The sequence below is a fragment of the Pleurodeles waltl genome, chromosome 4_1 (genome assembly GCF_031143425.1).
Source record: "Pleurodeles waltl isolate 20211129_DDA chromosome 4_1, aPleWal1.hap1.20221129, whole genome shotgun sequence".
Taxonomy (NCBI): Eukaryota; Metazoa; Chordata; class Amphibia; order Caudata; family Salamandridae; genus Pleurodeles; species Pleurodeles waltl.
This window is the reverse complement of record NC_090442.1, coordinates 909,315,110-909,342,229: the sequence shown is the minus strand read 5'-3', so window position 1 is coordinate 909,342,229 and position 27,120 is coordinate 909,315,110. Positions and strand designations below refer to the sequence as shown.

The 27,120-nt window shown below is 42.3% G+C and overlaps 1 protein-coding gene across 2 annotated transcripts in view; it reads left to right on the top strand.

Annotated features, from left to right (window-relative positions):
• HDAC10 (histone deacetylase 10) overlaps nucleotides 1-27,120 on the top strand; it is a 298,704-nt gene that overhangs the window by 234,166 nt on the left and 37,418 nt on the right. For both annotated transcript variants that reach the window (XM_069229661.1, XM_069229660.1), the window contains 3 exons: nucleotides 2,644-2,729; nucleotides 17,713-17,766; nucleotides 21,129-21,207. In XM_069229661.1, coding sequence (XP_069085762.1) covers nucleotides 2,644-2,729; nucleotides 17,713-17,766; nucleotides 21,129-21,207 — 219 coding nt within the window. The remainder of the gene's footprint in view (nucleotides 1-2,643; nucleotides 2,730-17,712; nucleotides 17,767-21,128; nucleotides 21,208-27,120) is intronic.

Genomic DNA, 27,120 nt, shown 5'->3' with positions numbered 1-27,120 from the left:
ACCCAAATTTTGTGCCTTGGTTATGTTTCGTTATACTGATTCCTCTATTCATGCCAGGGTGGGGGTTGAGCTGTCTCAGGAGTGGGTGGTGGTTAGGGTGCCCCCGGTCACCACTCCTGTTCGCGTTGGTGGTTGAGCCCCTTGCCCTGCTGTTCCACTGAGAGATGGACTGCCGGGAGATCTAGGTGGGAGCCTCAACACACGTCATCTCTTATATGCAGATGATGCGTTGGTGTATCTTGGATCTCCTGAAGTTGATGCAACTATTAAACTTACTGTGAGACTTCTCTGGTCTTAAAGTCAATACCCGGAAATTGCTCCTGTTTCCTTTTTGTGGGGGTTGAATGGAAGTTGGCTCAGCTACCGGATGTAGGTCTCCGTTGGGAACTATAGGGGTTTTGTTATTTGGGCTACACATACAAAGGCAGCCCATTAATGCCTAACTGTGGATAGGGTGGTGAGAGGACTTGAACATTGCGTTTTGGAACATCCTCCTCTTTTGATGATTGGTAGTGTGGCTTTTGCAAAAAAAAATTCTCCCATGTTGTCTATATCTTGTCAAGAATTTGTTATTCCCGCTCAAGTCTTGTCATTTGTGCCAGCTAGACAGCTTGCTAGTTTCTTTCATTTGGGCTGGTGTTCGTAGCAGGGTATCTCTTGCTACTTTTCAGAGGGATTTGGAGGATGGGGGGGTTGGCTGCTCCAAACCTGCAATTGTATTATTATGCAGCGCATTTGCAGCACACTGCTAGGTGGCTGGCTGAACTGGTTGGCTGGGAGAAGAAGCTATTTCAGGATATGCTGGGGGAGAACATATTACCTTGACTGTTAATGAAGGGGTGAAGCTCGACACACCCTTTGCCCCATTTGGTTAAAACAATAGCAGCAGTATGGGTATAGGTGGTATGGTGAGTGATCAGCAGAGCTCCCTTTGATAGGGAATTGAGATTGTGGGGCCTCGCACCATTATGAGCAATGGATGAGAGCTTGTCCATGGAGCAGCAGAGAGAGAGAGGCTGTCAGGTGGCAAGCGATGTTTATCCGGGAGGAATGCTTCCTCACCTTTCAGAAGGCCCAAATGCTTTTGGAGTGGGACCAGGACACTTTCTACATTTTGCTAAACTAGAAAGTGCTTCACAGCAGGTGTGGTCTGATTTACCGGCTGCGCCACAAGCTTTGGATGTGATAGGAGGCCTTCTTCGGTGGGGGTAGGGTCATCACTTGATCACTCTTTACAGAGCTCTCAGGGGGGGACATGTTGAAGAAACCATATGTAGCACCCCAGGCATGGGAGTCAGACCTGGGAAATGCAATCTCTGAGTCTGATTGGGCACATGCATCGGAACAGGTATGCACCTTATCTTGCAATAATAGATTTAAACTGTTACATTTCAATTTCTTAATTTGTACCTCTGTAACTCCTCATAAATTAGACAGAATTGACCATGCCAGTTTGATGTGCGGGATGTGGAGAAGAAGATGTTACTTTTTCATATTTGGCCTGGGTTTGTACTGGGGTCCAGACTTTCTGGGGGAAGGTGGTACCTAAGATCGAGGGTGCCACAGGTTTGGTAATTCCTCTATCTCTGTTGGATTGCCTCCTGGGTGTGGTGGCTAGGCCCGGAGGACAGAAGATTCCATACAATCTTACTCATCTCACCCTTCTTTTAGTGAAGAGGAGGGTGGCCATTGGGACGTTGGGAACCAGGAGGCTGTGAGTAGATCAATGGCTGAAAGACCTACTTGAGTGGGGGCTACCGCACACAGATGAAGGTGCAGCGGCTGAAGGGACCACTACTAGAAAGATTTAATGATAAGGGATACTCGAGTTCTGATTTTAACACAGATGATGAAGGGTAATTTGCTTGAAGATGCCATATCTGCATAAATTGTGTGATGAGCAAATGTGCAAATAATATGTATGAAACATCAAGATTCTTGCTGGCTGGTTTGGTTTCTGTATCAATATATATTAGCTGCACTGTGATTCTCTCCTTTGATGCTTACACTGACATGTGTGATGTAATTTCCATTAACAATTTCTTGTACACTTTTAAGGTGCACAAATGGTTATTTGTCACATGTATCAAAATACAGTCTGAGTCAGAGTACCACAAGGAGGCAGCACACTCGATGTCTGTGATGGGTGCAGTGCATGTTAAAAGTGTGAGCTGCTCTTTCTTTATCTGTTTCTCATCCACTTGATGCTTCATGCCTCACATTCACTTCAACATTACAAGTTATCCTCATACAAGCTAGGACCAACAAATATGAATCCTTACTGAAATCCATCATTGGCACTGTTTAGAAAGTGCCTGATCTTTCTTCCCTTTGTAAGTCACTTCACTGGCTCATACAAGGTACTTGTGAAACACTAAAACCTCTGCTAGACCCATCACAAAGGTAAACTGAGCCAGCTCCACATGACCTGCACCACATCTAGCCATAGAACATCCTAGAATGTGGGATTTGGTGTGGTGCATGGCCATCAACTTTCCTCACTGCTATATTCTTTTTATCTTTAATCTCAGTGTTATTTATTTTGTGAAGTGGGTGTCCTTTAGGACCTAATGATGCATGTGGAAATAATCCAATGTGATTCATCGAGTTGTCTCTAAATTAACTTTTTGTTTTTCGCGTAAGGTACACAATGGAATTGTGGAATCCCCTGACATTTCTACTTCATCGGTTGTTGTTCTAAAGCACAGTATTAATTTTGGATTGAACAGGTGAGCATGTCATTTCTATAGTTTGTACTTTATGCTTTGGTTTTTTGTGGTGTGAAACTGTATAATTGTGTCCACATTAGACTGCTGCATTCAAAGTGGAGCACTTATAAAAATGCATTACTCCTAGTTCTTGGCTTTGTTCCATTGTTAATCTAGCAGCATGTTTTGGGAAAAATAAAGTTTAGTAGAAACCTTAAAGAGTTCTTGTCTCAGATGTGAAAACCTAAAACAAATTCCAGTCAAATGTTCACTGAGATTTTTGATAGAGTCTCTCAGTAATAGCTACAAGTAGCATAGAGTGAGTCTCAGAATAAATCCAAAGCATCAGCAAAGAGAATAGGGCAAAATGTGTCAGAATCAGGGGGCTCTCAGAGTTAGGCAAGTCTTGTGAGTACAGTAAGTTTCAGTGTATGTCTGAGAGTCTAAGGGTGTTACCGCTATCTTAGTCTAAAACACATTTTTTTATAACATTGTACAAGGAAAGAAATTACAAAGTATGAGCAGATAATCTTCAGGTTTAGCCAATCAGCACTCGAGATCTTCATGTGAACAGGACAGCTTCCATTGATATGACAAAGTTTAACTAAGAACATTCTAAATACACTATTTCTTAAATGATCTCATTTTAATTCTCAGATATTGTCTAGCAAAACCTTATTTGTAAAGAATTTTTTTTAAGATAATCTAACATTGCAATAATTATTTTCATAGTTTAAATGGTCATGAAACAAAGCATTAAAATTCTCTCTATTCACTTGTTTGTTACTGTAAGACACTTGTGTCATGAAATGTTAAAACTTATGGCCATGGCACAGGTCAGAACTAACTAAGAGGGAAGAACAAGGAACAAAAAGGAAAGACATAGGAATTTGTTGTTAGCCGTTCAGCCAAGTATGTCATTGTGCAAACTTTATGCAAAAAAACAGGTTTAATTGCAGTGTTTAGTTAAGGCCTACAAAATCCTTTTGTACAGGTTAGTAATATAATGTTTTTACTCTTATAAAAGACTCTTTGTCACACATCATGCTTCATAAAGATCCATAATTGTTTTCTGTAAATCAGTTTAGTAAATCAATTAGTCTTTAGTAACAAGTTGTCATCGGATATTTTCAGAGCTGTTTTCCAAATCTATAGAAGCTGGACCACACTATGGACGGGACCATACTTTATTATGCCTGGTTTCGGCCTCTGAATTCCGAGCTCTTGTCCCCGCACTCCCACCCTAAGAAGGCTTTGAAAGATTGCCATCTCCACCTTGAAAATCAAGTGTGGAAAGGGTGTACTTGCCCCAGTTTGCAAAGTCATTAGGACGGACCCCAGGACACTATTTGCAAGCCACCTCAAACAATACGAAAAAACAAAACAGTAATGGATGGGTGGTACTCATGAATTAATTTCAGCCAGTGTATATTACTCGAGGACACATTTCAGTCCCTTGTGTTTTTTACCTTATGCCATTCCAGGTAGAGATCAGCCTTGGTTCTGCACCAATGGGAAATGCTTAGCCCAATTTGCCAGGCAATGTCTCCTTCAAATGGGAATACATGTAGGTCCCAAACTGATTTTCTTATAACTGTTTTTTCTGTGGAGTGGATTGTGGGTATAAAAACATGGGCTGGAATGCTGCCAACTGGTCTCTAGTGCCTGAAATTAATTTGTGAATTTCATCTTACATTTTGCTATTTTTGTAGTCGGACCACCTAGGTGCAACTGATATGATTATATATGGCTACCAAGCTCACTGTTCCACATGACTTGATTTATACCTGGCTGATGAGGCCTAAGTAGGCTGAACCTAGCTAGAAGGGACCTGACTTGACAGTTTGGGCTGGTCTGTTCTTATTGGAACAGGACCAAGGCTGATTTGCATAGCTGGTCTCTTTCTAGATTGGCATAGTTGGTAAAGAAAAAAGGGCACTGTTATGTGGCCTACAGATTGTCAGTGGCTGAGATTAATTCAAACATTTGCTTTATCCCCTTGTTATTTTTTGCTTCACACTTATGAAGACAAAATGCAAAGTATTTACATCAATCACAGTTACCAGTTTCTCAACTTTTGATGGTACATATATGTGGTATAATTGTTACTGAATGATAAATATCTTCAGCACAAGATTCTTTTACGTATTCAAAGACTTTGCAGATAACGACTACAAGAGTTCGACACCTTGAAGTTTATTCAGATTGTTTTTTTTGGGGGTGACAGTCTTGAAACCTTGAATCATTTTTCTAGTAAGGACTCTGTACCAAGAATTGGAGGTCTATATATATATATTTTTTTAAACGTTATTGATTTTCATCTTCATCAAACAACAAGCTGTCATGTATTAATCTCTCCTCCATGTATTTGTCAAAGAAATGACATAGCAGCCTTAATAACTTTAGATTCCCATCCTGCAAGGCCCACCTACCTCCCTCTGTCATGCTCTGTTTCCACATAGTTCAAGTTGATGTTCCACTTGAAACCATCTCAATGTGAGCAGCCCTAAAAAAAAAAACATCAGTCGGAGCGTATGATCTAGTGGTGTTGTATCAGAGCGCCCGCTTCATCTACCTCTGTTGGAGAAAGGCCAGCCGCATAAGGAGTGAGTTATCCCTAGGGAGAATAGTAATCTTCCTGGTGATGGGTGTACTGGGTTCTTCACACACTCCACCAGCGCCTCTGAGGCCCTAGCCATATCTAGTGAACCTCGTCCATATCGAGCCTCTCTGAGCAGCACCGCACTTTCATAGCCCACCCGTCTTTCTAGTTCTCTTCGCCATACCACCACCCAGGCAGCAAGCAAGTCCAGAACATATTTATAAATTCCTCCCCCTCCTACACAGCTCAAACATGTTTCACCCACTGTGTGAAAATATCTATTTTAGTCTTCCAGGTGCGAGGTACGCCCAATGTAGAATATAGATATTTATACGTTTAAAACGGGCATTGCTTGATTTGTTTGGGTACCCTTTCTAATATATCCATCCAGACACCTTCAGGTGTGGGGTTCCCCATGTCTTTGTCCCACCAGACTCAGAGGGTGGTCAGGGGCAGCAACATGTTTTCTCCAGTGGTCTTATATAAGCAGGTGACAGCTTTAAAGGTGCCCAATGTCATGGCTATGTAATGACAGCTCTTGTGGTGTGGTGGTTCTGACATGCCTGCACCCCAATGTTTACAGATTGCAGCTGTCTCAGCACTATGGAGCAGAAAGTGGCCTGGTGGTAGGTCATGTCCCGAATGGAACTCTTCAAATGGGAGGAGTACGTCGGCTCTGAACAAGTCACTGAATATTGATGCACCTGCAGTCACGCACTCTGCCAACCTTCTCCAGTCTCCCCCTTGTGGCAGTGCCTCTAGTAACCCCATGGGTATGCCAGGGGAGTACGTGACTCTTACACACATTCTCTGCTGGGATCTAGTCCACCATGGTGGCAGCACATGAAATTCTGTGGTATCACCTTCGGTAGGGCACTTGAGCTTTATTAGCATTCTGAACAATTAGTGAAGATCAGGCACAAATGGTCCCATCTCCCGCTCGGGCGTCAGTGTGCCTGCCAACAGGTCTCCATAATTTGTCCAACGCCACTTTTCTGCAGCCCGATCTCCAGATGAAAGCAGTGATAAGTGAGTCAATCTCTCAAAATATTGCTAGAGGAATCCACACTAGCAGTACAACAAAAAACTGTGCAACTCAGCCCACTACTGAAAGGGGGACCTTCTTTCAAAATTCAGTACTTGTTCTGAGGGCTCAGACCGCCTTCTCAATGTTCCCCTTCAGTAAATCAGTGGGGTCGTGATAGATCTGTCCCCCCAAGTATTGCAAGCATACGGGCTGCCACTGTAATAACATCAGACCTCCTGGTGGGGGCACGATTTGCCAACGTAGGGAATAATCACAATTTCTTCCAGTTGACTCTCAGTCTGGAAAGGGATCGGAACTGTTCTAGCAGCTCTTAAGCACCTGCAAGAGCCTCTGTCATATCTTGTAAGAAAATCAGGAGATCACTGGCATTTAAGGCGATGTGGTGAGTTTGGTCTCCTATCACAATGTTATGTTATGATAGTTGTTCCCAGTTCTGGCATAGCAGTCCAAAGGCTTCATTGCCAGGGTAAATAACAGAGGCAACAAAGGACACCCCTGTCTGGTCCCATGGCCCACCTGATAACTTTCCAATATAAATCACTCCTTTCGGGCTCTGGCAGAGGAGTCTGTCTACAACAACCTGGTCCAGGCCGCAAATCCCCACCCCAGTCGGAAGTGTTCCATGACACCGCATTGAGAGGCCTATTCCAGGCTGTCAGAGACCTTCTCTGTGTCCACTGCAAAGGTTGCTGCTTCTTCTCAATCATATGTATCAACTTCTAATAGTTGGAGAAGACTCTGAATATTGAGCGCTGTGTTTTGGCCAGAGATGAATCCTGCTTGATTGGAGTGTATTAGCTTGGGCATGTGTTGGTGGAGTCTAGTGGCAAGGATCAAGCTGAGAACTTTATAATTGATGTTGGCTGGTGGACCCTCTTGTTATGAGCTGGTTTCCCTGGTTTTAGTAGGGGCACAATCAGAACCTCACAGTTAGAGGGTGGTAATAGATTGAATTGAATTGGGCATTTATAGAGTGCTTACTGTCACTCCCCAAGCAGCATTCTGACGCTGTAGTGGAAGTCTGCAGTCTTAACCGATGTGTAGCTGGTGGCTAACAGTATCAAAGAATAACAGAGTATCAGGGATTCTGAAAACCCAGGTCTTTACCTGATTTCTGAAGATATTTACGTAGTCTGTTAGCCTTAATTGCTTGGCTAGGTTGTTCCAGGACTTGGTCCCTAAGACCACAAATGATTTATCCCCGCTGGTTTGTAGTCTAAAAACCACAGGTTTGAGCAGATTTGCTGAGGACGACCTTAGGTTTCTGGTAGGAGTGTAATGGGTGTACCTGGACACTTACATTTAGGACTGGTTCCATTGAACGTTCTGTATGTCATCAAAATGATTTTAAAGTATCCTCTGGCAGCCAATGTAAAGTCTTTAATGCTGTCGAGTCAGATGACCTTCTTTGTAGTCTAACGACCAGTCTGGTTGCTGCATCCTGGACAACTTGCAATTTTTCCACAGTTTATTTTGTAGATCCAGCATACAAACTGTTACAATAATCCAACCGCAAAGAAATAAGTAAACATGTCACTGTTTTCCTGGTTGTCAAAGGCAAGAAATCAAAAAAACTTCCTTAAGGACTTTATCAGATTAAAGCAGGTGGCTGTAAGGGCCTGAGGCTGAAAGGACGGTTGGGAGTAAAACTTTACTCCTAACTTCCACCATGGCAGGCGGAGCAAGGCTGATTCTGGCCACCATTGAGATATGTAAAGAAATGTTGATTGTCCAACAGCATAATCTCAGTTTTTTCTGTGTTTCAAGTGATTATCTTGCATCCACTGGAAGACTGGAGTCCGGCAATTTTTAGAATTCAACTCTGATCCCAGTGATGTCTTATCCAATGATAGTGTCAAGTGGGTGTTGTCTGTGTAAGAGATAGTATTAATACCAAACCACGCAATCAGAGAGATTAAAGGAGACATATAAATGTTGAAGAGAACAGGACTCCACAATGAGCCTTGAGGGACTCCCGAAGTTAATATTACTTCTGATGAAACATAAGGCCCTAACATCCCCTTTTGTCTACAATCTGTAAGATAAGATCGTATCCATGAGAGGACCCACCTATTGACTCCACACTGTTTGATTTGCTGAAGCAGGATACTATGCAAGATGATGTTGAATGCAGTAGATAGATCTAACATGATCAACACAGCGTTCATGCCCGAATACAAGGTCAGTTTAAGAGTGTCAGCAACTTCCAGTAGAGCAGAATCAGTAGAGTGCTTTGGGCGGAATCCTGACTGCTGTGAGTGAAGCAACTCAACATTTTCAAAAAATATAGGTCAGAGTAGTAATTATGAAATTCCTGATTACTCCCTGCTTGTCAATTGAGTCTGGCTCCCTGGTCGGCTTTGAGCTCCACAATAACAGAGCCCAATTTTGCAGGGTTTGCGAGCAAGGCCAACAGCGAACCAGTGCAGTCTCTCTCAGGATGTGCACGGGTCATATAGGCTTTATAGTGAAAGCATCTCATCCGTTCTACCTACTCCACGACTTTCTCTTTGGTCTGTAATTGGTTTGGTTGTTAATCTGGGCGGCCTGGCCTACGTTGTTCAATATCCTCAATGCCTCCTCAGAGGATAAGACCTCAATCAGTAAAGGGCATCTAACTCCTGCCGATTCAGCTATGCACATTCCCCTGAGCACGATTCTAAAGGCATCTCACTGTACCTGAGGGGACAACGCTGTGCCAGCAGCAAATGCCATTTCCCACGGTGTCCTGGAAAACTGGGTACTCCAAGGAGTCCAGTTTCAGTCTCCTTCTTCGGGATGCAGAGTAACGTCCTATCCCATCTCAAACACAGTAGGATTGGTTTATGATCTGATATGGTCCTAGATAGATGTTGAATAGTATGCATTGATCCATGAACATCTGGGGTGCATGGAAACGCACGTAAGTGCACATGGAGGTCATTTATAGTTGAGAAAAAGGAATAATCTCGCTATAGCGGGTATTGCAAGCACCAGGAATCAATGAGTCCCTATTCTGTTTGCCAATTGGAAAATGCGTGGGCTACTCTGATAGTTGCAGAATATAGCAGTGGGGGTGGAAGCAATCAAGTTTGGGGGTCTGCTACACAATTATAATCTCCACCCATACTAATTGTGCCCACCAGGTATGGGGCCAATTCTCATGACAGCTCTGCAAAGAATGCCCCTTGATCTATATTCAGCACTTAAATATTATCTATTGCTATATCTCGTCCATCTAGGTGACCAGTTACCAGCACAAATTTGTCTGCTGGGTCAGTCAGAACACCACTGTGTTGGAAGGGACCCCCTAAGCGTATCCACACAATTGTTCCTCTAGTATAGGTTGAGTAGGTAGTATAGTAGGCCTGACTTCTCTATCTTTGTTGCAATGCTGCTCCTTCCTTAGCTATCAGGAGCATTTTCTGTAGGAGTGCTATCTGTATCCCTCACCTATTAAGAAATTAAATGACCGGGTATCTCTTGGCAATGGTGTGCACTCCCTAATATTCCAGGATAGGATTTTGTAGGTCATGGGGGTTGCCATTGCATGGAGCTGCACACCTGCAGCCTGCAACACCTGATCTCAGTCCCACAATCACATTTTGTCACATAACATCGAGATATCAAGTAGACTACCCATGGGGCATAACTCACACAACCCTCCCCAACAGTCAAACAGTGATAAAACCAACTCCTACACCGCAGGATGAGCGGACAAGCACCCCCATGCAAACTTACAGCCAAAGAACAAACACATGGGTGAACCAACGTAAACCACAAACAGAAGGGTTTGTGGCCATCTAGGAGCACCTCACCAGCCCCTTCCCCCCCTACCCAGCCAGTAATAGTAAAAGTGAGTTTCGAACCTAGGGAGCCAACATATCTTCACAGTACCCCCACAAGCCACACTGGGCTTCCCCCTATCAAAAAGCTCAAGTCTTAAATTACAACGTCTACTTCAAATGTGTTAATCAGTGGTTATGGGTGTTACTTTAGACAACTCAATGTCTTAGTCTTAACACAAGCTAGTTCTGTGCTCTGGATCCGAGTCACGGACGTCATCCTCACCCATTGAAGTAGTTGGGCTTGCCCCGCCACCATTCATTTCCTTTAGCACCTCCGCCTCTCTCGGCTGCTCCCGCTGGACCTCCTCTCCCAAAGGGGCTACTCCGTGGGCTCTCCTAGCCCTGCATTTTGACTTTTTCCATCTGGGTGTTCGCCTTGAAGACCTCTGACTAGGGACGGCCTGTGGGTGCAGATCAACCCATTCCCATACTTCCTGTAGGGTCTGAAAAAATTACATCCCGCCTGGAGCTGCAACATGCAATCTGGGAGGGAACAGCATGGCTTAAGTCACGCCTATCTGGCGGAGACATCGTTTAGCCTCTAGTAACGTTGAGCACTGTTTCTGTGCTTCCTTAGTGAAATCTGGGAAGGGCATAATTTTACTGTTGTCCACTCTAATGTCCCCTTTCTTTCTGGCCTGGTCCACTATGTGATCTCCGTCTCTATAATATAATGGTCTGGCTACCACCGGCTGTGGTGGTGCACCCAGTAGCAGAGGCCACGGCGGAACTCTATGCGCCCACTCCAGAGCATAAAATGGACCCCTCAGGGCCATCTCCACAAACAGCCACCGCTTTAGGTAGTCCAGCATGTTGCTGTCTTCCACTTGCTCCAGTAGGCCTATCATGTAGATTTTGTTCCTCTGCAATCTGTTTTCAGCGTCCTCCACTCTGAGCTCCAAGGTCTGTAATTTCCCCTCCATGAGTGTGAGCCTTTCGCACATTGCCACCAAATCCATTGGGATGTCTATTATCGTTCTCTTTGCCGTTGTCACCCATTCCACCAGGCATCGGTGGTCATCTTTCAGGATGCCCAAACCTGCTCCCAGTGTATCAATCTTCATCTCCAGTACTTCTCTGGAAGCGGTGATGGCCTGCACAATATCTTGCAAAGTGGGCATCCAAGGAGGACCAATCTAGGGTGCAGACTCTTTCTTCTGATACATTCTCAACTGAGACACGCAGGATCGGGCCTTCCTTGTCTTAGTCCTCTTCCTGGTCGCTTTACTCATGACAATAGTGGAAGTACAGGAGTAAAAGGCCCACTAGTAAGGCATTACCAGTGCCACAGTTCTAGCTCAGGGATGTCTTCTTGCAGGGAAAGTGATTGGGAGTGTACTCAGGTAATTTTTCTCAGCTGCCAAAGTGCAAAGTAAGAGAGATCAAAATGCCAGCCAAGATCTTCTCCGTGGCAGTGTCTCTGCCTCGCAGCCAATCATGAGTGCACCCATAAAGGAGACCAGTTCTGTCAGAAAGTTCACCCCGCTCAAATGGGACTCAGGCCACTTCTCCAGGCTTGGCTATATATCCAATATCACCTAGGAGGTACAGGGCTCTCTGTGGCCTCCAGTCGTTGGCACAGTAGGCCTCCAATTGTCCCCTTGGGGGGTAAGGCAGTGCAGGAGGCCAGATGCACCTCACCTCAGCTCTGCAGCTACAAGAGGATCCAGGAGTGTCAGCTCCACCATTCACATCTTTCCCCTCTCTGCAAGGAGTCAGCGATCAGCAGTGGCCCCTCTGCCTGCAGTCCTACGGTGGCGGGTGATAACGTAGTGGTTCTCTCCGTGCGGGGCTCGCAGCAGTAGCCCCACTTTCAAGCAACCCAGTAGGGGCACAGTCACTTCATCATGCCCAGAGAAAGTCACAGTGGCCGGGAGGCGGCAACACCCAGGCTAGGGCTTTCCTAGAGTATGTGGGTTTTCCAGCCCCTCTTCCCTGCTCTTGGCCATGCCCACAAGGCTCACCGGCGTGTTCCTCGCTGTCTTTGTTACTCCACTGTCACCCAGCTTCCACGCGTATATCTCCATTATCGGGTGTAGCCGCAGGGGTCTCCTCCATTTGGGCCCTGCGGCAGCAGCCCCACCTGTATTCGGTCTTGTAGGGGCACATTCATCAGACACGCCCAGATCTCACATCGGTGTCGGATGGCCTGTGTCTGTCATTTTGTTGTCGCTGACTCGTGGCTCAGTCGGTGTGCTGATCGGGTTCTTGTTTTGGCTCAGTAGGTGTCTTGGAGATGGTCAGTGCAGGGCAAGGAGGGGTCTCTGTTTTAATTGAGTGCCTACTAGTATTATATTTTATGCAGGATGATGCCAGATGGGAGATCGTCAAGCAGGAGCTCCAATTCCAAATTGTGCGACCTACAATATCGGTGCACGGCCACGCCCCCCGAATCACAGGTCTTTATGTTTTAAATGGAATTTACTATCTGTATTTCAGATTAAACATAAGAATTCATATCATTTTGTTTTCCATTTTTGTCCCTGGAAATAATTTATACCTATTACAAACTCAAAGGCATGCACCTGGAAGAGGGAGTTTTTAAACTGCAACCTTTTGTCAATTAAATCCATTAGTGTCTCAGCCATACTCATAATTTTGGAGGTATCACTTCACCAAAGGGAAAACAGGCTAATAATACAGATTAAATCACACCTTAAACCATGTGTCAAACTAGATACATGCTTAACTTTCAGACACATCTCAAGAGAACATTAAGGAGTTGTTTTCACAAAACACAAACACTTCTGTTAACTGCAGTTAGATAAAAGTTTTTGAGATCATATTCCTGGGCCTCCAGTAAACCTCTGGTCACCAAGATGATTACGTTTGGTACACATTCATCCCCTGTAACAGGTGCAGCCCTATGAAACAATCTCCCCCCCTACACTTAGCGTGCCCTAAAGCTTTTTTATAAATGCTGCATTGTAGCTATATTATAAATAAATATCACAAATAAAACAGAACGTGGACTCCTCTCTCGCTTTCATACTGGAGCAGCTTGGGACAAACTAGTCACAATTAAAAGGATTATGGATTGAGATTTTGTGTGTTGTTTTTTTCATTCCACTCCCAGTCTCACTTTTTGCTTCCTCCTGAAAGTATACAAGGAACCTAGGTCATCAAGGTGATTTATTTTGGCATAAAAGCTACAAAGCCACAGATAAAAAAGGAGTGATCGCGGGTACATGTGGGTGGTTTTGTTGTGCAAGAAGCAGTAGTTTAAAAACCCAAATTATATGTGAATACAGTGTTGTCTCCTGGATATGACATAATTCATCTGAAATATGGATTTTATGCACAATTAAGTTAGCAATCTGATTTATTTCCCTCTAGCTAATTAGACTCTAAATGTAACAGTACCTTTAGATAATAACAACCCCAAACGACTCCAGCATTGATCTTTGTTTATTTAAAAGTTTATTCATGAAAGTTAAGAAATCTCTATAAGTTTGAAATGCTAACGGGACTGTTGATAGCTGAAATCTCTAGGCCGCTGCTTCAAATATCCGACATCTACAAAAATAATGTATTTTTAACAAAGCAATAGTTCCCCCCAAAACTCTACCTTTTTAGCTGTAGTATTTAATATTGTATCTTATTTTTCCCACAGAAAGCTAAACAGTACAGTTCACCTTGAAGAAACATTTCATTGTTGGGAAAAAACACCTTTTTCTGATGGATACCTCTAACTCAAGATACCTCACATTGTGAACACCCCCCCTTAGCCCCCCCCCCCCCCCTGGCGCCAGCTTAGAGCAGGAGATTGTTATCAGCAATTCCCTTGCACACCACTAGGGGATGCAGTGTGGCTCCACATTGACTTTGTCCCACTCTTGAAGTGATACCGGAGCCCCATAAAATCACCACCCCTACACACTGATGTCCGTTCTTTTCTTTCTGTGCCTTCCAACAAGGATCCAGAACTTGCTCCCTCACTGTTTCATCTTGACAGGAGATCATCTTCAAAATGTGATAACGTGCATTGGAAATGTTACACCTTAAAAGCCACAGTTTAAGCCTTGTAGGTACTGTTTATGACTGTCCCTCATGAGGTATAACTCTGGTGTCTGGTGTCTCGGGTCCTAGCATGATTCCAAGTCTAGCAGGGATTGTTCAAGGATGAATTAGAGTGTGATTTGGGAGCACAAAGCCAAAATACATCACAGGACATCATCATAAATTGATGAAGGGCCAACCCCTGGAGAAGTAGAGGATGTGGGCACGCTCCAGCAGCAGTTACCGCAAAAGACCAACCCAATGACTGAGGTTTACAACAGTGACATCAAGGATCGCCTCTGCAAGAGAAGCCCCCCTCCTAGGCCTTTTGAGGCTGGGGTCGGGTATGAAGCCAACATCATCCAAATCTCACTTCTCAATCTTCTGACCCTCCTGCCACAGCACCTCTTTAACTTGCTCCCCTGCACATGACCACCTGGCTGTAGGCAGGGTACAACATTTTCTCCAAGGGTGGCAGAGCTTCACATTCAATCAGTGGGTAATCCAGATTGTCCATGAGGATACGCCTTACCATTCCTAGAAAATCCAAACCATATTCTTTCTGTTATGGACCATTTATTCAGTGAATCAATTGTCCATCCTCCAGCAGGAAGGTTATACGGTTATACTCTTTTCGGCAAAGGTCCCATAGAGAGGGCCCTGGCATCAAAAAAAGGAACTGGCTGCTATTCCTGTTATTTCCTGTTGCCGAAGAGCGATGAAGGCCTTTGTCCTGTTTTAGACCTTTGCCTTGTCAAATTCTTTCCCAAGAAGGACAAATTCAGAATGTCCACGGCAGTCCAAATTCTATCTGTCCTGGATCTACGACTGGATGTTTGTGTCAGATTTGTAAGACATCTTTTTTCATATACTGGGCCTGAAGTCCTGCAGGCATTATCTGGTGTTCAAGTTGGGCTAAGAGCATTTTCTGTTTTTTGTGCTCCCTTCAGCCTCACCAGTGCCCCTTCAGGTGTTCATGAAAGTGACGGCAGTGATCACAGCACATCTTCGGAGTTTGGGAAAACTAGTCTTTCCATAACTCGCTGACTGGCTGCTGAAGGAAGTCTCACCAAAGTTGGTCGTAGACCACCCCCAAACAATGGCAAACCTCCTCACATCAAGTCACACAACTTCTTCCCAGGAGGATTCCATGCATCATTGCTCTTCTGCCTAAGGTGCTCCTTTGAGCCTTTCCACTGGCTTGAGTCCAAGATAGTTGGGCTATGATCTTGATTTTTCAACCTCTGTCCTGGCTCTCAGTGAGAGTGTCTCTAAGGCTTCTTGGCCTTCTCACCTCCTCCATCCTGCTTGTGGAACACGCTAAATGGCACATGTGGCTCTGCAGTGCGATCTGAAGTTTCAGTGGGCTTAGCACCTAGAGAACCTGTCTGATTCCATCCAAGTAATAGAGGAGAGTGTGAAAGATCTGCAGTGTTGGCTGCTCAACTCCAATTGGGTTAGCGGCAGACTGCACTCTCTACCTACCAACACGTTACAGTCATGAATGAAGCCTCAATGGTTGGCTAGGAGAGGCAGAGATCAGAGGACTTTGGTCTCCAGCGGAGACCCACCCCATATTAACCTGTTGGAGTTGAAGTCAATTTGCTAAGCACTAAAGACTTTATTCCCATCCTTTGAGGGGGGTTGTACAACATTACAATGCAGGTCTTTACTACGCATGCCTTTACCATAAATACACATTAACCATGCATGCCTTTACAGCAAAATGGTAAGTATTTATAAGGTAATTTTTTTAATTAAACATTAAAATGTTTTCTAAAATGAGGTGGGGCCCTCATAGCTCTTAACTTTTTTCGCTTATAAAAATAAATATTTCCCTCCAACCCCCTTCTGTTGTTTGTAACCTTACCACTGAATGCCATTACCCACCTTGAAACTCTAAAAACAGACTTACCACCCTATGCATTTCCCCACCTCTAAAGCCTACGAAACACATTTACCACCCTATGCCCTTACCGGCCCTAAACCCGAGAAACACCCTTAACATTCTATACACATTCCTTATATACAAACACACACACACACACACACACACACACACACACACACACACACACACTCTCTCTCTCTCTCTCTCTCTCTCTCTCTCTCTCTCTCTCTCTCTCTCTCTCTCTCTCTCTCTCTCTCGCACACACACACACACACACACTCACTCACTCTTTGTTGTAAAGGCATTGTGTGATAAAGGCATTATGTTGTAGTGCCTGTGTTTTAAAGTCTGCCTTCAATCAATGGGAGGTTAGTTTGGGTTCTCACTAACAACACCACAGCCATGTGGTACTGCAACAAACGGTGGAGTGGTGTTCATTTCCTGAGTAATCAAACATTTGGTGGGATCTCTGATTGCCAGGGTGAATAAACTCAATCAGCATTGCCTAGTAGATCACGGATGGCAGTTGCACCACAAGGTGGCGTAGGGCATCTTCCAGCAATGGGGAGAACTCATGCTCAGTCTTTTTGTCACTGCTGAGAACGCGCAGTGTCCAAGATTTTGCTCATTGGAGTTCCCAAGACTACTCTCTCCAAGACACTTTCGACCTAGAGTTTAGTTTGGGAGTCCTGTATGTCTTTCCGCTTTTGTGTCTCCTGTCCAGAGTTCTGAAGAAGCTCAAGAATGATTTGAACCAGGTGAGCTCAGTGGCTCCGGATTGGGCCAGTACATAGAAAGCAGTTAGGTTGAATAGCTTTTAAAGATGACTGCTAAGGAGTCCCCAAAAGAGCAATTGCTTGAGGTGACATTTGTTATGTTACTCAGTTGATGAATTAATAACTTTTGCAACCATCATAAGAATGTCTCTTTTGCTGCCATTTACTGTGATGTAGCTACATCTCAATGAGTCTCGGTGTGTTGCATCATCTATAGTTGGCACATACAGACATTCAGACACAGGAGTGTTTGCCTTTTGTGTGCTCTGCGTTTACATGTGCTTAGATTGTTTGTATGAGTATGTTCATGATGCTTTAGTTAGTTTCCTGGAGTATTGTCTCCTCGGTTAACATCTGAATGCATGTTATATTTTGTCAGGCATGTTTTGTGTGAGATTAATTACGAGTTCTAAAACATGAGTCATTTTTATGTGCAAGCATAAAGTGCTCCGTCCATTCTGTAATCTCTCTTTGGGCTTGAAACCACGCCCATGCCACGTCAGTCACTTACATTGGTTCGTGGGCTTGCCTTTTAAAATCCGCTTCCTTTTATTTGTGAAAGGCATGCATACGTCATGCCTTTTCTAGTGTTTAGCCCACCTACACAGCACCGGTAAGTACCAAAAACATACGAGGCTCGATGTTTTCAGCCTGGAGTCCGGACTACTTTATCTGTTTATTTTCCACGCAGCGCAGTAGCGCTGCATTTTACATAGGGCGATCATGCTGCTTTTGTTTTTGCTTTACAACGCTAATAGCTCTAACTCGAACAAATGCGAGACCCGTTGCATTGAAAATGCTTGTTCTTCTCAAGTGACTAGTCATGTAGTCATGCGACTAATTCTTTTTTTTTTTTTATAGACTACTTGATATCGTCTTGGGTGATGCTGACAGAAACTACTTACATGAAGAAGGGTATGACATACTGATTTTTTTTTTTTTTTTCTTTAGCACAAAGACATTCAGAAATCAACATTATTGCGTTTTTTTAGACAACTTATATGCCACTTCATACCATGCCTAAATGCGTTTTCCCCATCTTAAGTATGTCACTCGCATGTCTCTTGCTTATTGATTTTTTTTGTTGTTTTTTTGCCCAGAGGAAATCTTGAGTTTTCAAAAATTAAGGATGTTTTGTGTGTATGCAATGTAGTTGGGATTCCACTCAAATGTGCTTCATACTGCAAAGTTTTGACGATTGAAATGTTGTTTCTTTAGATAGTTTGATTCAGCTTGGAAAATAGCAAGTCATACCAATGAGGCAGTTTCACCCAAAATCTGTTATATCAAAGTGCTTTGTAGAATTAGAGTTTTGCTAACACACTGTTATTATGCAACTATTGTAAAAGCCATTAAGTGGCCAGGCCTAGATTACAACAACGGGCTGATGTTTGATGTAGCCAGGAAGTGTTTTCATTGGTTGAAACTAAAAGTTTTTTCTCCTGCATTAAGGGCCATGCACTGACTTTCTGTCTTGACTAGAAAAAGTATTCAAGGCCCATACTCTAGTACGGAAGGTTTCCATAAAATCTCAAATTTAGTCTGAAGGTTTTTTTCTACTTCGACCATTGTGTACTATTGGGAAAATGTGCCTGTAGTAACCAGAATGTGCAGTGCTCTTTCAGGAGGTAAATATTTGTTTCCCATGTCTGCCATCTTTGGAACTTACTTCTGGCGTCCATTCACAATACAAATAATCTCCTGTTTTTTTTTTTAGGAACTTAGTATAAACCTACCTATTCAAAGTTTGCTTTCGCTCTTTCTTCAGTACTTGCAGGCCCACTGGGTTTGTAACACCGTAGAAAGGGTTGATTCTAATAGGTATTACTGTGCTTATATCATTTTTAGATGAGAAGTGGGTGCCTTCCATCCAGGTCTGTACATCAATCACAGAGTAGTAAATGTGATACTGCCTTTATTGTTAATCAGCAAAAAGCTTTTAGTGCAGGCTGTACTTTCTCGTATGAGTTCTAAGTGGTCTGAGTTCATAAACCATCTTTTTTTTATAGCTCCAGAGAGTAGCCAGAAAAATAAAATACCCCCTACTTTGAGCCACGTGGAACAAAATGCCTTAGCAAAGTGAGCAATCCCAACCCTTTCTATTAAGGAGCCAGTGTTCCACAGAGGAACAAGCTTCAGAATGTGGCCAAAACTGCACTGCCAGTTCTGACTTCTTTCTTTGATTTACTCTTTCCTTTTTTTCCTCTACATCTTCCTTTCCTACTTTCTATTTCTTGCCTCCCCTTCTTTTTCCTCTCATTCCGTTTTCCCTCTTTGTTTTGTTCTGTCCATTTATATTTCAAATGTCTTCCGAGCTTTCTGTCCTTGTTAATATTCACTTTTAATTTTCCTTCCTGCTTTCCATTTTTCCTTTCCTTAGTTTCCTCCTCATATTCATGTCCCTTCCGTTTTTTCTTATCATCCTCCTGTCCTTCCTTTGCCCCATCTCTTATCCCTCTTTCTTCTTGGATTTCTCCCATTTGCAAATTCCTTATTTTCTTACCTTCCACCCCTCACATTTCTTCTTTCCGGTACTTCATTCTATTTTCTGCTTTCCTTTGTTTCTCGCCTCCCTTTTTTATTTTTGTTTCTTTCATTTTTCTTCTTGCTACCCTTTTTTCCAAGTTTCATTATTTTACCCTTCCATTCTTTTTCCCTTTCCATCCTTCTCTCCTTCTTCCCATTCTCCTTTTGTGCCTACGTTCAATTTCAATCCTACTTCCTTTTAACTTTCCTCCTTTCTTTTCTTTTTTGCATTTTTCTCTCTTTCCTTCAAGCTATTTCATTGTATTTGCCTCTAACTTATTGTTTCTTTTATATTCAAAACATTTCTTCTCCATTCTTTCACAATTTGAAGCTTCTTTTGAATTCCTCCATCCCTTCCCCATCCCGCATTCACCGTAATTCATTCTTCTAAAATGTATAGGTCTTTCTTCTGCCTTGCAACAACCTGACAAGCCAGAGCTAAACGTTAAGAAGAGCTGGAACAATGTAATCTTTCAGCTAGCATAGCAGGGGCATCGCTGTGCCCTTGTTCTGAATTTCATAGTATTTATTGGTTAATTTGAGTTGATACTTAAATAGATTGAGTTAACATTTTCTAGGTTGATGGTATGCCTGCACAGCGTGATAGTGATAGGATGGAGCTATCACTCTTTAGGAGCTACATTACCCACCAATCTGTATGATTTTGTGATTCGAAGCAAGGTGTATGAATCGGAGTAACCACTGAATTCATCTTTAAGACCAGCTCATAAGTACCACTCCCCCCTCTCCCCCTTTGCCCGATGCCAATGTCCAGGAAAGTTCAAAGGCTAAGAATGTAGTTGGGCTAAACATCACTGGCATTACATCTCTCAATAAACTGGTGTCATCACACCAGCTGTCCTTCATCCGTTGTTGAATACCCATGGGTCATTGATGAATGGGATTTGTCACAATTGTGGAATACTGAGTTCTCTTCCTCAATTCATCAACATAATTATTGGTTCAGTTGTAGATCCTTATTTTTGATGTTTTCAGCCAGCGAAAAGGGGAGAAAGAGCAGCACACAAAGACCGTTTGAGGATTATTACTAAACCTTAATGACGCAAGTAATTGTTCACGGTATAATAATGGCTTATAAGATTATATCACAGTTTTGCTTTGTCTTTTTATACAAAAATATTCATACACTAATCAAAATGTGTATAAAGTTGCCTTTTCAGCAAAACAGTAATTCAATAAAAAATATGTTTTAATGCTTTGTCCAGAAACTTATGTCAGAAGATTTCCAACTTATATATTTTGAACTTGTTAAACTAATTTTTGTATGAATATCTATTTAGTCCGTGGCCATAACCAAATTGAGGCATGTGCAACGTGTAAAGGGTGAATAGTGGCTCCTGCAGGACATCTTCCACAATCAATAGCAGTCACTAGTAGAAATGAATAGACCAGTGTTAACCTCTGTATTGAGTATTTATGAAGGCTTCACAGTGTTTTAGGTAGAAGTTATGGAATTTTCTAGCTACCAATACCATTTGCCATATAATTAGTAGTCTCTAGTCTATCAGTTATTCAGCGTACATTGTCTGTAAGACTGCACGTGAGGGTGAAATGTATGATCCCATGAAGTGAAAAGCAGTTCCTTATCCATGTGTTGTATCATTGTATATTATGGATTTTGGGTAGACAATTGGGAGACGTAATAGTGCAATATTGGCTTCTAAATGTTTAGTTTGTTCTTGTACTGATACCAAATATATTGAAGCTTGAATACAAATGTTTATTCACAGAAAAATTCTATCAATACGAATTTCCGAAAAAGAAATGCCGGATTTACCAGCATCTATAATCTCACTGAACTTCAATGAGGTAAGCCCGTAGAAGATAGATTAAATGCATGTCTAAGATTGTCTGTTAAATAATAATAATCTTCAGCCCAATTTACGAACCATATATACCCACCTTAATGAATGAATTATATGCAACTAAACATGTCTCTTAAGTCTCAAAAGATAATATTCCGACTGCTTCATGGGGTAAGAATTAGGCATGCCAGACCTAAGCTGCATCCAAATGCATGAGCCACGCACTGAATTCTAAAGCCATGTATTCACGTATTAAATGGTACACAGCACACTGGGAGAAATCCCTGGGGAACATTTTTCTTTAGGGTGTACCTTCTGGAGTAATCAAAACGTGGATGTCAGATCTAAAAAGGTCTAGTGGTGCTTTTGCCCCCTGCTCATGTGCCTTTTTGATTCTTATTGACCTCCCAGTGCGTAAAGAATCTTAAATGACAGAGCTGTTGCAAACATACTGTAGAATGCACAATAAAGTGAACACTTTATCTTTCAACCCCTTATTTCCAACAGTTGAAATAATCTGGCTGACTACTTGTGGAAGACAGCTATACTCTGGGCCACTGGAATTACGTAGCAGAGGAAGAACAAATTAGGTGGCAGGGAAGGACCAAATTATGGTTGACTAAATTACGTGGCAACAAAAAGCAAATTATGTGGTGTAATACAGTGGATTTTGCAATAGTATTATTTTGTTACCTTGTCATATTTCACATTAAAATATTGTCATGACAAACCTTTCACCTCTTTAGTGCCAATTTAACACCTAAGTACAGCAATAAGCAAAAGAAAGGTGACTAGTTAACCTTTGCTAAGGACCTTCCACTGGTCGACAATACATATAGCTATAATATTAATAACTTTTAATCTGCTAGAGCTAGGAACATCTTCTTTTTTGTTAAAACCTACAGATTATGCAGCAGAAGATGAATTGTGTAGCAAATGCAGCAGATCCATAATTATGCAGAAAATTGTATAATTGCGCATTTCCAGTGGCTCTGTCTATACTACTCTGGTAGGTGGAAAAGTGATATTATTCTTCGATCTGCCAATTCTCCCCTCCTCCGGAACATCAGGTTGTCGGCCCATAAAAGCTCAAACTACTCTATCGTGGTCTGCCTCAGGCTATACATAGTTCCACGCTGAACAGAACTTTCAAGTTTGATAGATGTGTGACAGATTAGTTCATCTGTGTCAGGTTTCTTTTTGTCTTCTGGTTCATGTAGTCCCGAATTTATAATGGAATAAATAAGTCTAACAGTAACAAGATGCAAAGAAGAAACATGTATAGGATAAACTAGAAGAAAAAAACATGGTGACTCTACCCCCCTCAAAAGAGCTTTCATTTCATTCATTTATTTTTATTTGTTTTATTTTGTTTTATATTATTATTTATGGAGCACTGGAGAGAGGAGATGTGACACTAGACATAGAAGGATTACAGTAATCCTAGACACAATAAGAAAGACTCTCACACAATATATAAATGGCTACACCAAGGTGGCCATCTAATATAACAGGCATACTTTTAAATGTGTGTTGTAAATGACTTGGCTTTCCAATTATCTTAACTCCCAAGAAAGAGTACCAAATATCTGGGACATCGGATAAGGAATGCCCAAGTAGAGGCTGTTACAGTAAAGAAACACAGATATAATCACACAATTGAGACAACTGCACTGTGCACCCCACTGGAAGGAACACTAAGATTTTTCTCAAAATCCATAACATGCAAAGACATGAAGCTACCACTTATTAGAACAGGGATATTATAAAGACATCTTGATAAATGATTACCCCTAAAGATTTTACTTTTAACACTAGTAAGGCGAGGGAGTCCTCCCATTTTGGTGGGAAACTGTTGTCTCAGCTTGCCTTGTGTTTCCTTTTTTACAGTTCATTTAGATATTTGTGACCTATCCATTGGTTGATGTTGCCAGCATAGCTCAATCTTAACAGCTCATGTGGCACTCTTGTCCTGCCTGATAAACTGTGTATTATCAGCATATGACACTTCTTGACAGCCAAAATCCCAAATTAAAGATGAAAGTGACTGGACATCGATGTTGAATAGGATCAAAGGTAACAATGAGTCCTGAGACACCTCGAAAAGTGCCTCTGTCTTCACTAGAAAGGAGAAGACTTGACTGAAATCTTACTTTTAGGAAGGTTGGAATCCTGTGCAAGGTGGTCTGTTTTAGCAGCAGGATGGGGTCAATTGATTTAAATCTTGTGTGACATCCAATTGTTCATTCGCAGCAGCCCTTCCCTAATACAATCCCAGAGGCAAATCCCCGTTCCAGGATGCTCTTCCATTCTTTGTATCATTGTTGAGAAGGTCATATGCCCATCTTTTAAATATTCTAGTACTGTCCATTCCCTGTTTTCTTCTGATTCACTGACTCTGCTCCAGTTTAAGTAATGAAGCCAACACATGCAATAAATGTCTCTGATATTTGTGTAAATGATCACAGCCACATTTGCTCTTTCTCTACTGTACTTAAACCTTCTCTGCTACCTTTCTGGCAGTTGATCCGCCTCCCCTGTGAATCTCATGGAATTGTTCCCTCTTACCTAGACACACAGATCTTTGTCTTACTCCTGCCTTCAGTAATACTTATGTAGTTGTGCTTTACCTCTCTGTAAGCTGTCACTAAAGTGCATGTGCTCAGTGCTTCACTCCCTCGTCAGGCCACATGGATCAGATTTCTACTCCATGGCATGTGTGAGGCAGTCCATGGAGAGAACCTTGCTTTCTATCTACTTAGGATAAGTTTTCAGCCTCATTTTCCTCATTGTTTTCATGGGTATTTACTACCAAATCTATATTCAGCCTAATAACCTAGGTGGACTGCTTCTGTAATTTCCTGGCCATGGAAACACTTGTCATGCCCTGCTTTTCCTGCTGTCTGAAAAAGATTTGTGCATATGATCCACATCCAAAAAGCCTTTGCTCCCTGCATCCACTGAACATTCCTCATCCCAAATGACTGCATAATCTGGTGGACCTTTGCAGCCCAGATGCAACTGGAGTGAGCATATATGCTGATATTTGCCCTTAAGTATGCCCCCTTATGCATGCACTCCTCCTTAGCGGCAGAAACAACTGCTCCTCAGAGAATCATTCACAAAACTGTTCGACAACTGTTAGAACCCCGAGAATTGTCTGTGGTGTGTAAATCCAGCTTCTTAGAGCACTTGCCTTCTTTTCCACCAAAAACATCATAGACAAGTCTAAAATACAGAACGCACTCCTTGTAGTGCTACCAGCTTTTCTCATGCCATGCTGTACCGGTAATCTTGCATTATCACTGCCCTTATCAGCCACTCTTCAATCGTCCATCTCTCCATCATCAAAGATCTTCAGACTGTCTGCAACTATACTGTCAACTGCTATCTCATCAACATCTATGTCACTAACTGTGTCATCAACAACATCAGTGTATGTGGTATCATCCTCATCATTGAGACTATCATCAATGCCCATTATGTAGGCACATAAATGGCTCTCCACTCTGAAATACCATGAGCCACTCACTAAGGCACTTAAGTCATTATGACATCTACTGAATTGCCTGTGTCAATAATACATTCACGGATGTCCTCTTTAAAAATGACCACACAGTCACCTGTGTTGGAAAACATGAGTGAACAGGATCAAGAATTCAACTCTTGTATCAAGACAAAGGTGTACAATAGACAGAAGAGCCATGTGAAGAGGTTGAGTGTTCTATCAAGAAGAACATGTAGAGGCCAGGATGACTCACTGCAATATTCCATACTACTGAGATTGTTGCGAAGTATTAGTGAGCCTAGAAGACACTTTTGAAAGCCATTGATTGCTCATGTGGCCCAGGCTCATCAAAGATATGTTTAACTCCAGGTTTGCAAGGAAATGACACGCAGCCAACAACGAAGATGCCTCTACAACTACCAAAAACAGTACCACAGCTTCCACCAAAAGCTTTGTAGGTCCATTAGATTAATTCTTATTTTAGATAACTAATGGTAAAAGGGCCTATGAGTAAAGAAGGCCGCAGCAAAAGGTTCAATCACAATACCACACCTGAAACCAAACAAGTTCCTTGACCAAGCCCTGGGGCATGTCTTATGAACCCACGATTAACCATACTCCATCACATCTGCAGCAGCACTGCACCTACCAAACAATACAATTTTGTCATGCCGAGCCCTTCTGACTATAAGAGGAGGCACTTGTTTACCACTGGAAAGAAAGTCGGCTGTATGCCTGCGGTATTCATCAAATCAACCAATGCATTGGCAATACTAGGTTCCTGTGACTCGCAAATAGAGCTCGGCATTGCTCCTTTTCTAGCACTAATCCAAGAGGACAGTAAAGGCAGAAGCATCAGTCATACTTCAGAAGGGCAAAGTTACTTGTGCAACTGTTATTGACACAGCCATAGATTTGTGAAATGTAGTCTTATTTCGGCTTGTAGGTGCCATCAGAAGACTGAGATGATTTAACAGCAGTGTATTTTGCTTTGAGTTTTTTTGAGCCAGATTTAATAATGTTTGACAGGAAAACATTATTTGGCAACTGTGTAGATGAAGTCCTCCACTTCACTAAACCAGACCCAACATTCTCCCTTTTAGCATTTTAGCATTGGCATCATTTTAATTTTCATGATATCAGAGGAACTTTTTAACAGGCCTCCAGTGAAGGTACTCCTTACTACACTACACTCAGCAGAAACAACATCATCCCTACCACCATTGTTATTTGCAGCAGGGATACTCATCGGACAGAGGCCAGTAGTGGCAGTCAAACACCAATCCGTTGACAAGACATCGAGGAGAATCTCAGGCCACAAATCAGGAAGCAATTACGAGAACCGCCATTGTCAGCTCCTACAACCTTTCAGGTCCCATCAATGAAAGGATTTTGTAATGTGTTTGAGAATGGAAGGAAATGATCACAGATAATTGGGTGTTTCAGCTTATGCACTTTCACCACATCTCGCAGTTCGAGAGAACACCCTCTGTTTCTCCAACTGCCAAGAAAGCTTCAATACCTGAAAGAACTGCACCACAAGGACAATACAGTAGGTACCCAAAACTCTTAGGAATACAGGTTTCTAGCCCAGGCTCTTCTGCCTGTGGATGAAACCAGAAGATGAATACCTATTGCGGACCAAAGAAACTAAAGAAATTCCTCAGAAAGCAACATTTCGGGATTGGGTCCCTAAAGGAGTTTATCACACTATGAGAAGAGGGAGTGATGTTGATCGATTTCAGTATTTATATTTGCATATATATCCATCCATCACAAGTATCAACAGTTTGTTTGAAGACTGATCACTAGGGTGCCAAAATAATCTTGGGTTCTCCTCCTCTATATGTCTTGTTCCAGTAACACTTTATGACAGAAAACAAGGTGCTTCTGTAACAGGATAATATAGGATTTCAAGCACTCCAAAAGTAAATCACAGTGTAATACCATAGTAGATCTTTCATCAGGTAACTCTTCATTCTTACAAAATTTACTAAATGGACCAAAAGGTCATCAAATCAGGTTTTGCAGTCTTCAATTTCAAAACAGGAAAACCAAAGAAATTTTCACAGCATCCACAGTCGAAGATCCTCAAAACAAGCTTCACAGTCTTCAGTTTCAAAATAGGAAAATCAGCAAATTTTTCACAGCATCCATAGCCATCACATGTTTTGTCTGCGTAAATAATATAGCTGCAGACTTCATCAGGGCTATAATATCAAAATCTATGCATTAAAACAAAATCTAAATTGTACAAAATATGCGTGCTTCCACCAAATGAACCACCTCCTGTGAAAGCCAAAGCCATGCAAAACACACTATTATCCACTGTTTACTCCAAGGTAGCCAATTATCAAACTCCATATTGCACCCAGTGAGAAAAAGAAAGTTTCAGAGTGATAGAGCCAT